This window comes from Stenella coeruleoalba (genome assembly GCF_951394435.1).
Source record: "Stenella coeruleoalba genome assembly, chromosome: 10".
NCBI lineage: Eukaryota > Metazoa > Chordata > Mammalia > Artiodactyla > Delphinidae > Stenella > Stenella coeruleoalba.
Window position 1 is genome coordinate 68,076,221 of NC_137156.1, and position 16,508 is coordinate 68,092,728.

Below are 16,508 nucleotides of genomic sequence, written 5' to 3' on the forward strand. Positions count from 1 at the left end.
AGCCCTGCTCTTAATAAAGGGTATTTTCAAACAAAGTGTATTTTCCTTTTGTTTTTGTGTATAATAGCTTCTATCCATTCTGCACTGCTTGGCAATTACTAATTTTGTTAGGGCTCAGATTACAAAGTTGCTAAACTTTTTTACTGTCTGCCCCAATCTATTTTTCTCATAAATTCTATTTTTAGCACAACACTCTGCAGAGTACAAGGTTTCCAGGAATGCACATGTACAATTATGTATATGTATACATATGTATAGGAAATGCCTATACCACCCAGAAAACCTGAATTCACTACCATGACTCCCTTATATGAAACTGATGGCATGACTTATAAGACTTACAAGGTACCCTCCTCTACTACCTTCTGTTCTAATACTGTAAAATTAGGTCAGGTAAGTAACAACCAGAATAGCAAAGGAAAACAAAGACCACGTAATAACAAAAATGGCAAGGTACAACCTACCTACAGTGGAGACGGTGGAGCCAGCCTCATCCAGCACATCCACTGATTCTGCCAACTGGAGCTGAATTTTTGGCACAACAGTGAGAATAGCCAAGACATCCAAAGCAAAGCGCACAGTGTCATTCCTGGACAGGAAGAAGAATTAGTCAAAGGGAAACTAGGATACAGCCACAAGAAACAACAACAGCTAAAAGAGAGAGACAATGGATCAGAACTACTACTGATATAGTAGGGACTATGGCTCTGTCCCTAGCCATGGCATCAGGAGAGGGCCTGTAAGTCACCACAACTTTAATTTCAAAAAACACAGGGATGGAATTTTCACCTATCAGACTGCTAAGATTAAAAACAAGGGATAATCCCCAATGCTGATGAAGATGTACAGAGACAAATGCTCTCAAACTTTTGGTGGGAGTAGAAATAAGTATACTCTTTTCAGAAAATAATTTGGAAATATGAAACAAAGTTCTTAAAACGTTCATAACCTTTGGCCCAGGAATTTCACCTCTAGGAATCTGTCCTAAGGAAATAATCAGAAGTATTCAATACAAACAAGTATTTATGCATTAAGATGTCCATTAACACATCATGGACAGCAAAAGAATTAAGAAAACTTACACAGACAAAAGGAATATATGTGTTAAATTATGGTACACTCATATGATGAACTACTTTGCAGCTACTGACAATTATTTTCAAAGAACTCTAAAGGACAAATGACAGCTCTATTTACAATAGCCCGGAGATGGAAACAACCTAAGTGTCCATCATCGGATGAATGGATAAAGAAGATGTGGCACATATATACAATGGAATATTACTCAGCCATAAAAAGAAACGAAATTGAGCTATTGGTAATGAGGTGGATGGACCTAGAGTCTGTCATACAGAGTGAAGTAAGTCAGAAAGAGAAAGACAAATACCGTATGCTAACACATATATATGGAATTAAAAAAAAATGTCATGAAGAACCTAGGGGTAAGACAGGAATAAAGACACAGACCTACTAGAGAATGGACTTGAGGATATGGGGAGGGGGAAGGGTAAGCTGTGACAAAGCGAGAGAGAGGCATGGACATATATACACTACCAAACGTAAGGCAGATAGCTAGTGGGAAGCAGCTGCATAGCACAGGGAGATCAGCTCAGTGCTTTGTGACCGCCTGGAGGGGTGGGATAGGGACGGTGGGGAGGGAGGAGATATGGGAACATATGTATATGTATGACTGATTCACTTTGTTGTAAAGCAGAAACTAACACACCATTGTAAAGCAATTATACTCCAATAAAGATGTAAAAAATAAATAAATAAAGGACAAATGAAAAGGCTCAAAATACAACATCAATGAAATAGAAAACTAAGATATAAAATTTTAAGTCTGACAATACCGAGTATTGGCAAGAAGGAATAAAAATGAAAACTCCCATAGACTGCAGTGGGAGAAGAAGATAGTATGAGCATTTTCCAAGCAACTTGGCAACATCCACTATAGATGAAATGAAGACACACTACAACCCAGGTTATACACAACATATCCTCAAGAGAGACTCCAAAAAGAGGTTTGTGGTACCATACATTTAACAGGAAAAAAAGAAACAAAAGACACTAAATGTTCATCAATAGGAGAATAAACTACAGTACAGAAATACAAGAGTTCAAATATCAACACATAAATCTCAAACACGTAAGGGTGGCTATATACCTGAAACTTACATTAAAAGAGTAAATAAATAAGGGTGAAAAAAGCAAGCTGCAAAAGACGTACACAGGATAATATTTTATATAACTTTAAAACATACAAAAGAATAATATATTATTGTTTACACACCCACACATATGTATAGCATAAAAAAATGGAGAGAATGCACACCAAGTTCAGAAGACTGGTCACTCTCAGGAGGCAGAAAATGGAAAGGAACTGAAACAGAAGCAAATACGGCAACATGCCAACCCTGGGTATGGAGTAGTTGTTATATTATTCTCTGTATCTTTATGTATTTTGAGATATTTCGTCTAAAAGATGAGTTTGATTAAATACTATAATCTCAAATATGTATATTTACATACATTATGGAAAAAAGACTATTAAAAAAGAAATTAACAGTGGCTAAGAATAATTTTCATTTCTAAGGTTTTATATATTCTAAGCAAAACAAGCATTTTATTTTTAAAGTTAAGCTTTTAAAGGACATATTTATATTTTCTTATGTAATCAAATATGAATTTACCCCTCAAAAAATGTATTTATAACCTTCCTCATTATCGTCTGAGTTTCCATCATCTTTAAAGCAATGTTCTCCAAGTAAATATAACCTACTTTAATACTCTAAAACAGTGGTTCTTGAAGTGTGGTTAGGGGACCCTAGGAGTCTCTGAGCCTCTTTCAAAAGGTGCTGATATAAAAACTATTTTTATAATAACACTAAGATGTTACTTTCCTTCGTCACTCTCATTCTCTCAAGAGTGTATAGTAGAGCTTTCCAGAGGCTTGTCATGTGTGATGTCACAAAAGGTTGAATATAGAAGCAGATACGAGATATTAAACCAGAACATTTTAAAAACTTGCTGAAATCACCTGGTTTTATTTTGGAAACTTTTCATAAAAAATGCTAGTAAGTAATGGATTCAGATTATTTTTAAATAAATAAATATTTTTATATTTTCTCAGTTTTAATTTCCAATATGTTAAATATCAAGATGTAAAAACGAAAGTTTTTTTGGGTTCTAATAATTTTTAATACAGTAAAGGGATCTTGAGACCAAAAAGGTTGAAAACGGCCACTCCAAAGGTATTCCTCTAGATTTAATTACCCTGGGATTTAGCAAACAATCTATATGCACCCTAAATAAGCACCTCTTGTCTTTATGGCAGTGTGTGGATAGGGAAAGGAGGTCAAGAACCACTGTTTATAAATTTTGTTACTATCTTCCCTTCAGACTCCATCTTTTCCAAAATATAGTTTTAATTCTTTTTACATCATCCTCAAATAGAACCTACCTAACCTCCTGATTCCATTACCTATTTTTCCCTGAGCCTTGTCCCGCTTTGCTGTTTTCAACTGAATGGTGAAAATCATAACAAGAGCAAAAAATACAGTTTTATGTGAAGGTAAGATAAATCTTATATATGGTTGTCAAGCAACAGAGAGATGTTTAAAGTCTAAGTACCACAGAATACTGGACTCCAGTGTCCAGACAGGATTTCAACCCCACCTCTGCAGCTGTAGCCATGTAGATTATGTAACTTCTCTAAGAGTACAGATAATGATCCTTGCCTATTTTGCAGTATTTATAATCACCATGACCAAACACTCTATAAATTTAAAATGATATTATCATGCTTAATTATCATGCTTAATCTAGTTTCTCAGATTCAAGTCCAAAATTTCAATTCAATTCAACAAATGTTTGTTAAGCATACACTATTGTGAAAACCAACATTAACTTTAGCAAAAAGCAGACTTTTAACTTCATGGTCCCACCTTGCATAATAGGTCTTCCAATTACAAGCAATAGAAATAAGCTGCAACAAGAGTTGGACACAAGAAAGTTTGAGGAAGACTTCAGCTGGCTCCCAATATAGCTGCGCTGGGCCATATTCTATCAAAAACTCCATCATTTCCACAATCTGTTCATGAGTATATGAACATGCCTAAAAGGAGAGATACATATTATTATTTTTTTTAATTAATTAATTTATTTTTGGCTGCACTGGGTCTTTGTTGCTGCGCGAGGGCTTTCTCTAGTTGCGGTGAGTGGGGGCTACTCTTCGTTGCGGTGCGCAGGTTTCTCATTGCAGTGGCTTCTCTTGTTGCAGAGCATGGGCTCTAGGCTCGTGCACTCAGTAGTTGTGACTTGCAGCCTCAGTAGTTGTGGCACACGGGCTTAGCTGCTCTGCGGCATGTGGGATCTTCCCGGACCAGGGCTCGAACCCGTGTCCCCTGCATTGGCAGGCAGCTTCTCAACCACTGCACCACCAGGGAAGCCCAGAGATACATATTATTAAAGAACTCAATCTGCCTGCTATCTTCTCCAGCACAGCTCAGTGGTCAACAGATTTTAATAATAAAGCTAAGTAATAATAGCTTTCAAATCCCACACTTCTTGAGTCCACAGCCCACATGTGAAACAATGAATATATATAAATGTTTAATCTTTTATTTTATTTATAACTAGACTCATAATACATTTTGCCCAAAAAGGTAACAAAATGTTCAAATCATTGGTGCATATATTTCACAGCTTAAAAAGAAGCACCACGTAAAATAATTGGTTTCTTTTCAATTTGTGATTTTAAAACACGCAGATACCAATCTTTGTTACAAAACATACTAAGTTCAAAAATGATAGTGAAGTGGAATTATAGATGCACCCTTTCAGAAAAAAAATTCCACACAGAAGAAGGTAGAATATCTAGTACTTTCCATAAAAGAAAGCCCTTTTACAGACCTCTCAGTTCATCTTTTAGTTCCAGTATTCCAGAGATAGAAACTTACAACTGGGAGCAAAATAAGTCCTCAATATACCCATTTTTTGTTTGTTTGTTTGTTTGTGGGTTTTTTTGGCCACACCGTGTGACTTACAGGATCTTAGTTCCCCAACCAGAGATCAAACCCAAGCCACTGCAGTGAAAATGTCAAGTCCTACCGCTGGACCACCAGGGAATTCCCTACATCCCTTTTCAAGTATTCTGCCTCCACACAGTGCAAGTATAATCCAACAATGTACATCCCACGTGGACTCCACCGATATGAATGTGCATTTCAGGCCCAAGATGCTACAGACAGTGCTAACAACGTTTCCTTTTTAGACAAGGTTCTCTCACCTTGTAAGGGGGTTGAGGATGAACAAGAATGCCACCCTCAGTCCTCTGAAGTGACTGCTTCACTTGTTCCAATTTAATGGCCAGGTGAGCCTCAAAGTACTTGCGCAAGGCCATGCACGTATGTTTCCCAGTTTGGCGGCTAGCAAATATTTCATCATCACTCAGAAGTGCACCCTGATCTTCCAAATTTAGAATCTCCAAAGTACTGATCTATTAAGAAAGAGGCAAAAGAATGGGGCAAAAGAGGAGGAAGAACAAAGAGGAAGAGAAAAGTAAAAGGAGAGGAGAAAGACTTCAATCAACTTTTGTGCTCATGAAGATTGACAAACATCAAAGTACATCTGTCCATACAACATGCTAAGAGTAGCCATATGAAAGCAAAACATTAAACCTATATTGAAAAATTACATAGTTTTCAATCATGCTGAAAGACACAGAGGCACAAAACTTGCTTTTTAGAAGGATCAAGCAATTCCCCCTGTAAGATTACTATATTCAAGGCAAGTCTACAATGGTATAGTCCTCTTAAGAGGAAAAGAAACTTGTAAATGAAGGAGGAAAAAAGACTTCATCCATAAAAATGATAGCAAAATTCCTCCAGTCAGAAGCTTCCTCTCTTCAATGCCACTGACGGGCAGCCCAGACAAGCAGAACCCCTGCTCCTCACAAAGAGAAGCCACTGAAGAACCTCACCAAGTTCACCAGACGACGAAGACCATCATAGCGGTCAAAGAGTTCCAATACAGCCCGGAAGGAGAAGCAGATTGAGAAAAACATGGTAGCGTGGCAGCATCCTGAAGCATGAGAACATTCCATTAACCACAGTGTGTAGTTCACCACATCAGACAGAACATTGTGGGGATGCATGCAAACCTGCAAAAAATAAAAATAAAACGTAATTTTTAAAAATTTGGGGGAAAGGAACCTTCACAAAAGGGAAGAAAAATTCACAGTGTAGATAGATATCTTTGCAAAATACAATAATCACTCCTGGGCAAGTCATTCTGAGTTTAAAGCTTAAGTTACAAATGAAATTTTATAACAATCTATTCCAAGCCTGAAAACAACCTAAATTTAAAGAAATATTTAAATTCCACCTAAACATACTGAGTGCTAAATTCTGCAAATATTTATATCCTTTAATGCTCACAATGCTCTGTTACACACATATTAGTATTCCCACCTAACAGGTGAAGAAGTGGCTCACAGACATAAGGGACTTCCCCAGGCTCATAAAAGTGACTGAGCCTTCTGATACTAAAGTCTACAAGTTTAATATCCATTCACTCACTGATTCATTCACACACATTTTGTTGTCTCCTGTAAGTCAGACAATGAATTATGAAGCATTACCCAGGTTTGTTTGATACTTTTTTATCTTAACCACAATTAATTTTGTACATACACACACAGATTAGGTTACTACTCTCAAAAGATTACATATCCTTGCATAATGCTGAATCTTAAGGAGTTAAAAAAATTAAAATCAAAATATTACCCTATTAGTACATATACAAAGATGAATAAAGACACCACCCAAGAAGAATTTACCAACTTCTCTCTACCAGAAAAGCCACACCACATAGAATATTAGAAAAATATTCCAGGCATAGAAATGACAAGAGCTTCCCTAGTGGTATCTAAGGACCCATTTCTTTTCAAATGTACAACCCACTTAGACGTTTTTAAAAAATCACTAAATAAAAAGTCTTAGCTGGAAAAACCCAGAAAACCAGCTACCAGAGGGTAGCTGCCACGCTACCATGTTTTTCTCTGGAGCCCTGAGAACAACTGGAATGATTTTACTGTCTCTACCACGAACTATTTGTTAACACAAATACACAAAGCATCATCTGTTGTTTTTATAATAGACTGACTCAAAAATGCAAAATATAACTCCACTGAGGGACATCTGAAAAGAGCCTGAAAATAATTCTAATGCAGTAAAATGGCAAAAACTAAAAAAAAGGTCTGTGACCCCAATCCATCTTGGGTTTTTTGTTGGATCTTTTTCTTTCAGAGAGTCAGGAAAAAAAGGACTACAAAATTTTACATTTTGGACCTTTTCTAAAGAATTTTACATTTTTGGAATGCTCTGTAAAGATTCATGCTCCTTGCTTCTTTCATTAAAACCTAATCCACCTATTCATTTTTTCTTATCCAAAAGTTTTCCTGTGAATGTACTAGAATATTCCCCACCCTATCCCATTCCCATACATCTGAATGGACTGGACTTACTCTTTCCATGGCATCCTGGTTGTAGGACAGGTAATACAAGCACATGGATACACCAGTTGCAGCCATAGAAGGACGAGGAATTTCCAGTAATTTCTGTACTCCACCATGTGCAACAAATTCTGTGGCAAACTTGTTATGGAGCAGGAGAGATGCTAGGTGCTAAACAAAGAGGACACATATCACCGTGGAAAAATCTAGAACAAATATCTCTTCACAGTTGCTAAACACAAAGACTCCTCTGAAGCAGACAACCACTCCCTCAAAACAGAAGTAAAACCAATACTGCTTAAGGGAAACAAAAAACAAAACAAAAAAACTCTAGGATTCCATAATATTCCCTCCTAATACCAAAGGTTTTCATGAGGGTGAAAAATAAGAAATGAAGAATATTGCTGTACATAACGACATAATCCTACACCATTTTATTATTACATAGCTTCCCTAAAGGATTTTTGTTACCCTTCCCATTTTAATCCTTTAAACATCATCAGCTCTATGTTTTAGCTTTGGCTCAGTCACTGACTCATCATCTAATAAAATCCAAAACTCTGCTTTCCTTTAAATTTATCCTCAATATATCCCCAAAGAAAAGTCTTCAGTAAATTATCAAAATTTGTAAATTTTTAGAACTAATCAGAATGCACTTTAAAAAGACGTTTATTAATGAACTATTTTATTAAGTCTCTATTAGACAGGCCTTTGTTATCAAGTTTTGTTAACTTGCTGTTCAATCCTTACTAGTCTCTCTGGGTGGACCTGATCTTCTGGGCAATTTTAAGGGCAAGGAGTGCAATGCAAGCAGCAGGCTACTCAATGACTTTGAACCCAGGCCAACGTGGATGGGGCCTCAGGAGAACTGGAGCCTCCTGTTTCCGTTGGCCTCCTGTTTCTCATGTCAAGGTGTCTTCTGGGTGGTGATACAGGCAGCAGGTACAGACAAGACAACACAGATTTGTAATTACATGATTTGATACCTGTATAAATTTCACCAAGGTCAATGGCAAAAACAACATGTATGTACCCTCTTCAGAAGTTCTCTTAACACAGAAACTCAGACTAACCCTTATATATAATTCAAATCCCTTCACTCTTTACTTGGCTGATACACAAACCTCTACCACATTCCCACCAAGTCTTTCCCCAAGAAACTAAACTATGTATGGTTCCCTCCCCAATACTTAGGCCACTGCACGTGCTTTTTCCAATAATGTCACTATCATAAAGTGGCAGTTCCACTGCCAGATCAGTAGGTAGGGAAACAGAGAACAAACAGGCTCAATCTTTACCAAGAACCTTAATTCTACTTGGCTCAACATAGCCCATAACCTGGCTCACCTCACTCATGTGGGCAAAGATTCTGTTTTCTCTTCTTGTATTGTACCTCCATATAAGGTTCTAGTTCTTTTTGTTTGTTTGTTTTTGTTTTTGTTTTTTTGCAGTACGCGGGCCTCTCACTGTTGTGGCCTCTCCCGTTGCGGAGCACAGGCTCCGGGCGCGCAGGCTCAGCGGCCATGGCTCACGGGCCCAGCCACTCCGCGGCATGTGGGATCCTCCCAGATTGAGGCACGAACCCGTGTCCCCTGCATCGGCAGGCGGACTCCCAACCACTGCGCCACCAGGGAAGCCCTCTAGTTCTTAATTTACTATTTTATTCCATTTTGTTTCTATTGATCTATACGATCTTACAGAAAAACCAGAACATTTTGGCCAACCCAATACTAACTTCAACACCTGTTCCTTCTCCTACACAACTGAGACTTCCTTTTGAACAAAACAGTACACATAACTTTCTATACTTTTTATTTCCCTATAAGAAGGATCTCTTGTCTGATTTTTCCCTGTTCATCCTTATTTCATTTTCTTTAATCCCTTATATGAGTCTGCACAGAAAACAGCTGAATAATGACACCCATTACAGTTCCTCATACAAAGACCTACAGAAATAGCAACTGCCCAAATCCCTTCTTCACTATTTCCTTTTCAGGACAGGATGCTGCATCTGAAAGCAATCCCTTTGGGTCACTGGAGACAACTCTGACCTCCAGCTTCATCTCACTGTTCAAAGTATAATCATGAGTTTACACACTTTATACACACACACACACACACACACACACACACACTGCATCCCATACATAGGAATACATGTTACTCCAATTTATGTCTGACCTCCTCCAAACTTAAAATTTCTGGGGTCTGAAAGGCAAATTTCCTTATTTCTATTTAATTTCAATATACTCTGGAACTGTGCTGTCCAATGCACTAGTCACTGGCCACATGTGGCTAATTTAATTAAAATTTAGTTAAAAATTCAATGCCTCAGAAGCACTAGCTACATTTTAAGTGCTCACATATGGCTAGTAGCCACTGTTTTCAACAGCACAAAGAACATCTCCATCGCACAGAAAGTTCTATTGGACAGCATGGCTCTGGAATATCAGGAATGAAATTGTAACTTTGAATAGCCAGTGAGAACATTACCTCTTTTTCAGAGGTCTTGTCTAGAAGCTACTAATTCTCAAGGAGAACAGACCATTCCTTCCTTTGTGCCCCATACTTTTTTCACAACATCTATAATATCTAAAAGAAATCATAGGCTTACATGCCTGTCTCTCTTAACCAAACAATAAACAGCAGAGACTTAATTTATTTGTCTAATATTGTAAACATCACAGAATAGTACTGTGTTCATTTAGTTACCTGTTGGGTAGAACTATAATAGCCACAAAATTATTCATTCCACTTAACCTCTCTCCCTTCAGATTACCTAAATTATCATGAAAAGGTATGGATTTGGTGGGCTAGACATACTTGCCCTCTTACATTTAGCCCCTTTGCAACCTAGAAAATCATTTACCTTTACTGAATTTGAGTATGCCTCTATTTCTTTACTCATTTTCTGCTTTATATTTTGTCCACTCTAAATAATCTAACATCATACAATATGTATATAGTTAATAACTGAGAAGAAGTGTTGTTGGCTGACAGAATACTTAAAAGGTAGTATGACCTAAGGTACTATACACTTAGTTTCTCTTCCTATCCAGTAACAATAACTGAGGCCACTCTCAGGTTTAGACCCACTTTCTCCTTTAACATTCAATCCTCTAGGACTGACCCCTGAATTTCTGTGGAGGCACTTGGTAAGCCTCATTTCTTCTATCTAAAAAAGAAATTTTCATTTGTCACGACTGACACATCTGGCAATAGAAACACCCTGGGGACTTCCCTGGTGGCACAGTGGATAAGAATCTGCCTGCTGGGACTTCCCTGGTGGCACAGTCGTTTAGAATCCGCCTGCCAATGCAGAGAACACAGGTTCGATCCCTATTCCAGCAAGATCCCACATGCCATGGAGCAACTAAGCTCATGCGCCACAACTACTGAGCCCACGTGCCACAACTACTGAAGCCCACGCGCCTAGAGCCCATGCTCCACAACAAGAGAAGCCACCACAAGAAGCCCACGTGCTGCAAAGAAGAGTAGTCCCCACTCACCGCAACTAGAGAAAGCCCGCATGCAGCAACGAAGACCCAACACAGCCAAAATATAATTAATTAATGTAAAAACAAAAGAATACACCTGCCAATGCAGGGGACACGGGTTCTATTCCTGGTCCAGGAAGATCCTACATGCCACGGAGCAACTAAGCCCATGCACCACAACTACTGAGCACGCACTCTAGAGCCCGCGAGCCACAACTTCTGAAGCCTGCACGCCTAGAGCCTGTGCTCCGCAACAAGAGAAGCCACCGCAATGAGAAGCCCACGCACCGCAACGGAGAGTAGCCCCCACTCGCTGCAACTAGAGAAAGCCCGCATGCAGCAACGAAGACCGAATGCAGCCAAAAATAAATAAATAAAATTTATTTTTAAAAAAAGCACCACCCTGAACAATAAAATCCAGAGATGCTACATACCAAAACATATAGGCACATCCATGTCAATAAAATGCTCAGTGACCTAACATTTTTAAGAACTTTACCTTGAGTGCCTCAAATGTAAGTAGGACATCGTTAGTCTGTTTCAAGTCAACATAGAACATCATCAAATCCCGTGATCCAAGTTGCATGAATATGGGAAGTAACTGAAATCAACACCAAAAACAAGTCTTAACATTTGAATTTATTTTCACATATTTCCTATTCCTTTATGAAGATAGAAGATTAAAGAAATGAGGTGCCTCTTCCCCCCGCTTTATGAAGATAAACATACAAACACACTTCGATCGAAAAGGCCTTATCAGGAGTGACCTCCATAAGACTTTACCAGTTTGAGGCAAAGACTTTTCTATATTAGTGTAAAAACACATCAATGTATAAAATGACACCACAAAATATCCCAGAAATAAACACAGTGGTCCCAAAATGTGAACACTACTCTTCCCAATAAGCTTACCTCCTGATATTCTCCTAAAGGGGTCAGATACTGGAGAATGAGTCGCTGCTCGATAGCAGGAGTCATAGGATAAAGGGTATAATTGGTGCCAATCACCCAGGGGGACATTTCTGACCAGCTGCTGTTAGACAGCTCAACAAACATGCGATCTGGATCAGATGATGAGAAACCCAACTTTTGCTTGGCTTTCCTAAAGCTCTCTCTGTCACCCTGTTTTGCTGACTTGTTTTTCCTCAATCCTCCTTCCTCAGGTTTAGTTGCTGAGTTCACTCTGCTACTGGTCTTGTGGGCTGAATCAAGATGAAAGGAGATCTCCATGTCTCCAGAAGCTTCCTCTTGTTCGCCATCCACTACATCTACAGCCATGTCGCCATAGTCCATATCCACAGCTTCTTCATCCAGAGGCAAAAGGGGTTCAGAGGAGAGCTTTCGTGGGCTAGGACGCTTGCTTTCTTGCCTCAAAGCTACTTCCTGAAGCTGTAGCTCCCTCAGTCTTCGAAGTACTATTGCCACCTATCAACAGATATTGGAATAAAAGGGGTTGTCTCTTCTGCATCTTAATTTAAATGATTCAAATAATTCTTACTTCCACTTAAGGATAATCATGCAATTATTTCAATGCCTGGTAATAGTAAAGATTTGATAAATATGTTGACTTGATTCCTACAGCTTGATGAAATAAATAATGGCTAAAAGTCTCATTCCCCATAAAATTTCCCAGAGAACCCAAACCAGAAGATCTGCACATAAAACACCTAATTCACAACATATCTGGCTGGATCAAACTGGGGTGGACCATCACACCTGAAGAGGCAGACACTAGATATATTCACAATTTTTAAAAGTGTCTGAAAATCAAACATGAATGTTTCTGAAACTTTTATCTGCCACAAGTTATATTCTGTTAAATACTGTCATCCACATTATACATAATTACATAATCTAATTTTCAAGTTCACCATTTATGTTTTACCTTTTCCTTGAAGTACTCATTTTTTGGGTCAAGCCTAAACTGTAGTATTATGCTTAGTTTTAAAAAGAGAGAGTGATTAGGTCTGCAATTTATTTTAATTTGCATTAAAAAAAAAAAAGAATGGTGGATGGATATAATGAGGGGTGAATGGATGGATGGGTATTCATGAATATAAGTTTAGTAAAATATTCACAATCAATGTAAGTGGTGTGTATACAGGTGTTCACTGTAAAATTATATTTTGCTAAACGTTTGAAATTTTTCATAATCCAGATGTTGGGAAGGGAAAGGGAGTGGTACTATTTATCTGGTACAAAATATCATGATCCTTGACAAGATGAAAAACAGCTATTTTCTAGTAAAAAAAAAAAAGCTCCAATCAAAACTCTTATGAAAAGTAGTCTTGAAATACTGAAATTACAGTTATACTCTAGTACAAGGTAACAAATAAGATCTACCTATTCAAGTTCAGTAGCAAGAAAGAACAAGTGAATACACTCCCATCTTATGCAAAAAAAATCATTCTAACATGGTCCTTACCAGCTGTGAATTTTCATCCCTGTAGTTGGCAGCAATGTCTTGATTTTCCATAGCACCTCCTAACAGACCAGTAGAATATGTCCTCAGTGGCTGATCAGCCTCTCGGGCCCATTTGAAAAGATTCTCAACAATTCCTTCCTATAGTAAAGGAAATGAAATAGCACAATTCAGGGGAAAAAAATTCATAATTAAAGATATAAGCAAAGACTTCAGTCTTATAAAAAAATTTTTTTAATAAAACATTTCAATATTGCTCATAAGATTAAAAAATCCAAGTGAACTCAATGTACAATAGTAGGTGGTTTAGTTAAAATATCTGTGCACTGTGAAACAGAATTCTATTTATCCACTAAAACTCAGGCTAAAGATCAACAATCACATAATGCAGTCCTACTTTAGCTGTTAAGACCCAAAAGGCTCCATGACCAAGTGGGGAGCCCTAAAAATTCTATATCTCTCTTTGAAGTTCACAATGTACAATTAACATTATCAGTGCTCTGAGAAGTCCTCCATCAAACAAGTATTTAACTCCACATATCCTACCCTTATTTTTAGTTTTTACTATGAAATAAAATATATAAACATGTACAGTCCAAAGAAAATGAAAATCACCTCTGTGATTTACCACTGAGTTTAAGAAACAGAAACCTCCCATGTGTCCCCCCTCCCTATACCACCTGCGTCCTCCCTCCCCAAAGGGTACCTGCATTACTAAATTTTAATAATTTTCTTATAAGGCTTTTGTTAAACGTTATATGCTTTGAACTGTGTAAATTGTGTGGTGCCATATGTATTTTTCTGCAACTTGTTTCTTTTACACATTATGTTTTTTACATTCATCTATATGGTTACATGTAATTGTCACAAATAGCACTCAATATAAGACAGGCTTTACACATAACATTTAATCCTCATATCAACCCTATATGATTAGGTAAGTACTATATTTACAGAAGAGAAAACTGTCACAATGAGGTTAAGTAACTTACCAAAAGTCACAAAACTAGTAAGTGGCAAAGCTGGGATCTTATCCTAGGCAGTGTACCTCCAAATGCTCTTCATCTCCATATTCTGCTGCTGCTATTCTGTTGGCTTAACTATACTTATTTTTGTGCAAGCATGTCCCTAAAGTAGACACCTAGGAACAGTACTAAGTCACAGGCGTGTTTGCTCAACTTTACTAGAGGAGGCCAAACTATTTTCCAAAATGACAATTCACATTTCCTACAGGCAAATAGTTCTTTTTTCCTACATCTTTACCAACACTTGGCCACTATCAGACTTTTAATTTTTTGCAGTCTGGTGGGTATAAAAAATTAACATTTCATTTAACTTGAATTTTCTCATTTACTAATGAAGTTCAGCATTTTTTTTGTGCCTTCTGACCATTCATACTTCCACTTTCTCTGAAATACTCATCTCTTTTACCAGTGTTTCATGATAAGCACAAGTTCTTAATTTTTATATAATCATACTTAGCAATATTTTCTTTTAAACGTTGTGCACTTTATCTTAAGAAACTCTTCCCTAGGGTCATGGTGTCATTCTCCTATATATTTCAAGTTTTAAAGTTTTTTTTTTTAAAAACTAACACTCTAAAAACACATTTTGAGAAATTTTGTTTTAAAATACTTATTGAGGGGCTTCCCTGGTGGTGCAATGGTTAAGAATCTCCCTGCCAATGCAAAGGACACGGGTTCAATCCCTGGTCCAGGAAGATCCCACATGCTGCGGAGCAACTAAGCCCCTTGCACCACAACTACTAAGCCTGTGCTCTAGAGCCCATGTGCCACAACTACTGAAGCCCACGCACCTAGAGGCCGTGCTCTGCAGCAAGAGAAGCCATGACAATGAGAAGCCCAGGGCTTCCCTGGTGGCGCAGTGGTTGAGAGTCCGCCTGCCGATGCAGGGGACACGGATTCGTGCCCCGGTTCGGGAAGATCCCACATGCCGCGGAGCCGGTGGGCCTTTGAGCCATGGCTGCTGAGCCTGCGCGTCCGGAGCCTGTGCTCCGCAACGGGAGAAGGCCACAACAGTGAGAGGCCCGCGTACCGCAAAACAAAACAAAACAATGAGAAGCCCACGCACAGCAACGAAGAGTAGCCCCTGCTCGCAGCAACTAGAGAAAGCCTGCACACAGCAACGAACACCCAGCACAACCCCAAAAAATTAATTAATTTAAAATAATAATAATAAAATACTTATTGATATGAAAATATATGTACCATCAATTTTAAGTCTATCATCCTTCCCTATTTCCAAACAGTATAAGAAACTTAAAATACTAACTTCAATTATTGCCTTCCATCTACATGTTACCAAGAATTTCTGTTTGCCCTTTTGCCCTCCAGAATTGTTTATTTTGGTCAATATTTCTAGGTTTACAGAAGTTCTCTGAAGACATTTTCTACTATTATCTGGTCTCTACTGATGCTGTGGCAAAGCATGCTATGTTAATTTGAAGGAATCTTTTATACTCTAGTTGCTTTTTATTACTATTTTTTGAGTGGTTTTGTTTATTTATTTATTTAGGCTGCGTTAGGTCTTCGTTGCTGCACGCGGGCTTTCTCTAGTTGCGGCAAGCTGGGGCTACTCTTCATTTTGTGGTGCATAGGCTTCTCACTGTGGTGGCTTCTCTTGTTGTGGAGCATGGGCTCTAGGCACAGGGGCTTCAGTAGTTGTGGCACACGGGCGCAGTAGTTGTGGCTCGCAGGCTCTAGAGCGCAGGCTCAGCAGTTGTGGCGCACAGGCTCAGTTGCTCCGTGGCATGTGGGATCTTCCCGGACCAGGGCTCGAACCCATGTCCCCTGCATTGGCAGGCAGATTCTCGACCACTGCGCCACCAGGGAAGTCCCACTCTAGTTGCTTTTAAAATCTTTTGGTCTTTGGTATTCTTCATTGGGCTTTCTGAATCTGAGTGGTCATGTCTTTCATTTATTTGTAAGATCCTAGCCTCATCCCTCTGAATATTACCTTTCTATTTTCTTTTTCTTTTATATATACGTGTGTGTGTATATATACACACATACACATTTTTTTTTCTTTTTTGGCTGCACTGCATGCCATGCAG

General features: G+C 38.3%; 1 protein-coding gene across 8 annotated transcripts in view; it reads right to left on the reverse strand.

The window, feature by feature from the left end:
• DCAF1 (DDB1 and CUL4 associated factor 1) overlaps nt 1–16,508 on the reverse strand; it is a 92,368-nt gene that overhangs the window by 32,107 nt on the left and 43,753 nt on the right. For 7 of the 8 annotated variants that reach the window (XR_013830245.1, XM_079934770.1, XM_079934769.1 and 4 more), the window contains 8 exons: nt 13,439–13,576; nt 11,926–12,438; nt 11,513–11,614; nt 7,529–7,687; nt 5,984–6,163; nt 5,291–5,500; nt 3,948–4,117; nt 465–589 (listed from right to left, as the gene is read on the reverse strand). Coding sequence is in view for 7 of the 8 variants with exons in the window: in XM_079934770.1 (XP_079790896.1) it covers nt 465–589; nt 3,948–4,117; nt 5,291–5,500; nt 5,984–6,163; nt 7,529–7,687; nt 11,513–11,614; nt 11,926–12,438; nt 13,439–13,576 (1,597 nt within the window). In the remaining variant the exon portion in view is untranslated. The remainder of the gene's footprint in view (nt 1–464; nt 590–3,947; nt 4,118–5,290; nt 5,501–5,983; nt 6,164–7,528; nt 7,688–11,512; nt 11,615–11,925; nt 12,439–13,438; nt 13,577–16,508) is intronic. The other variant, XM_079934772.1, reaches the window with a different exon arrangement.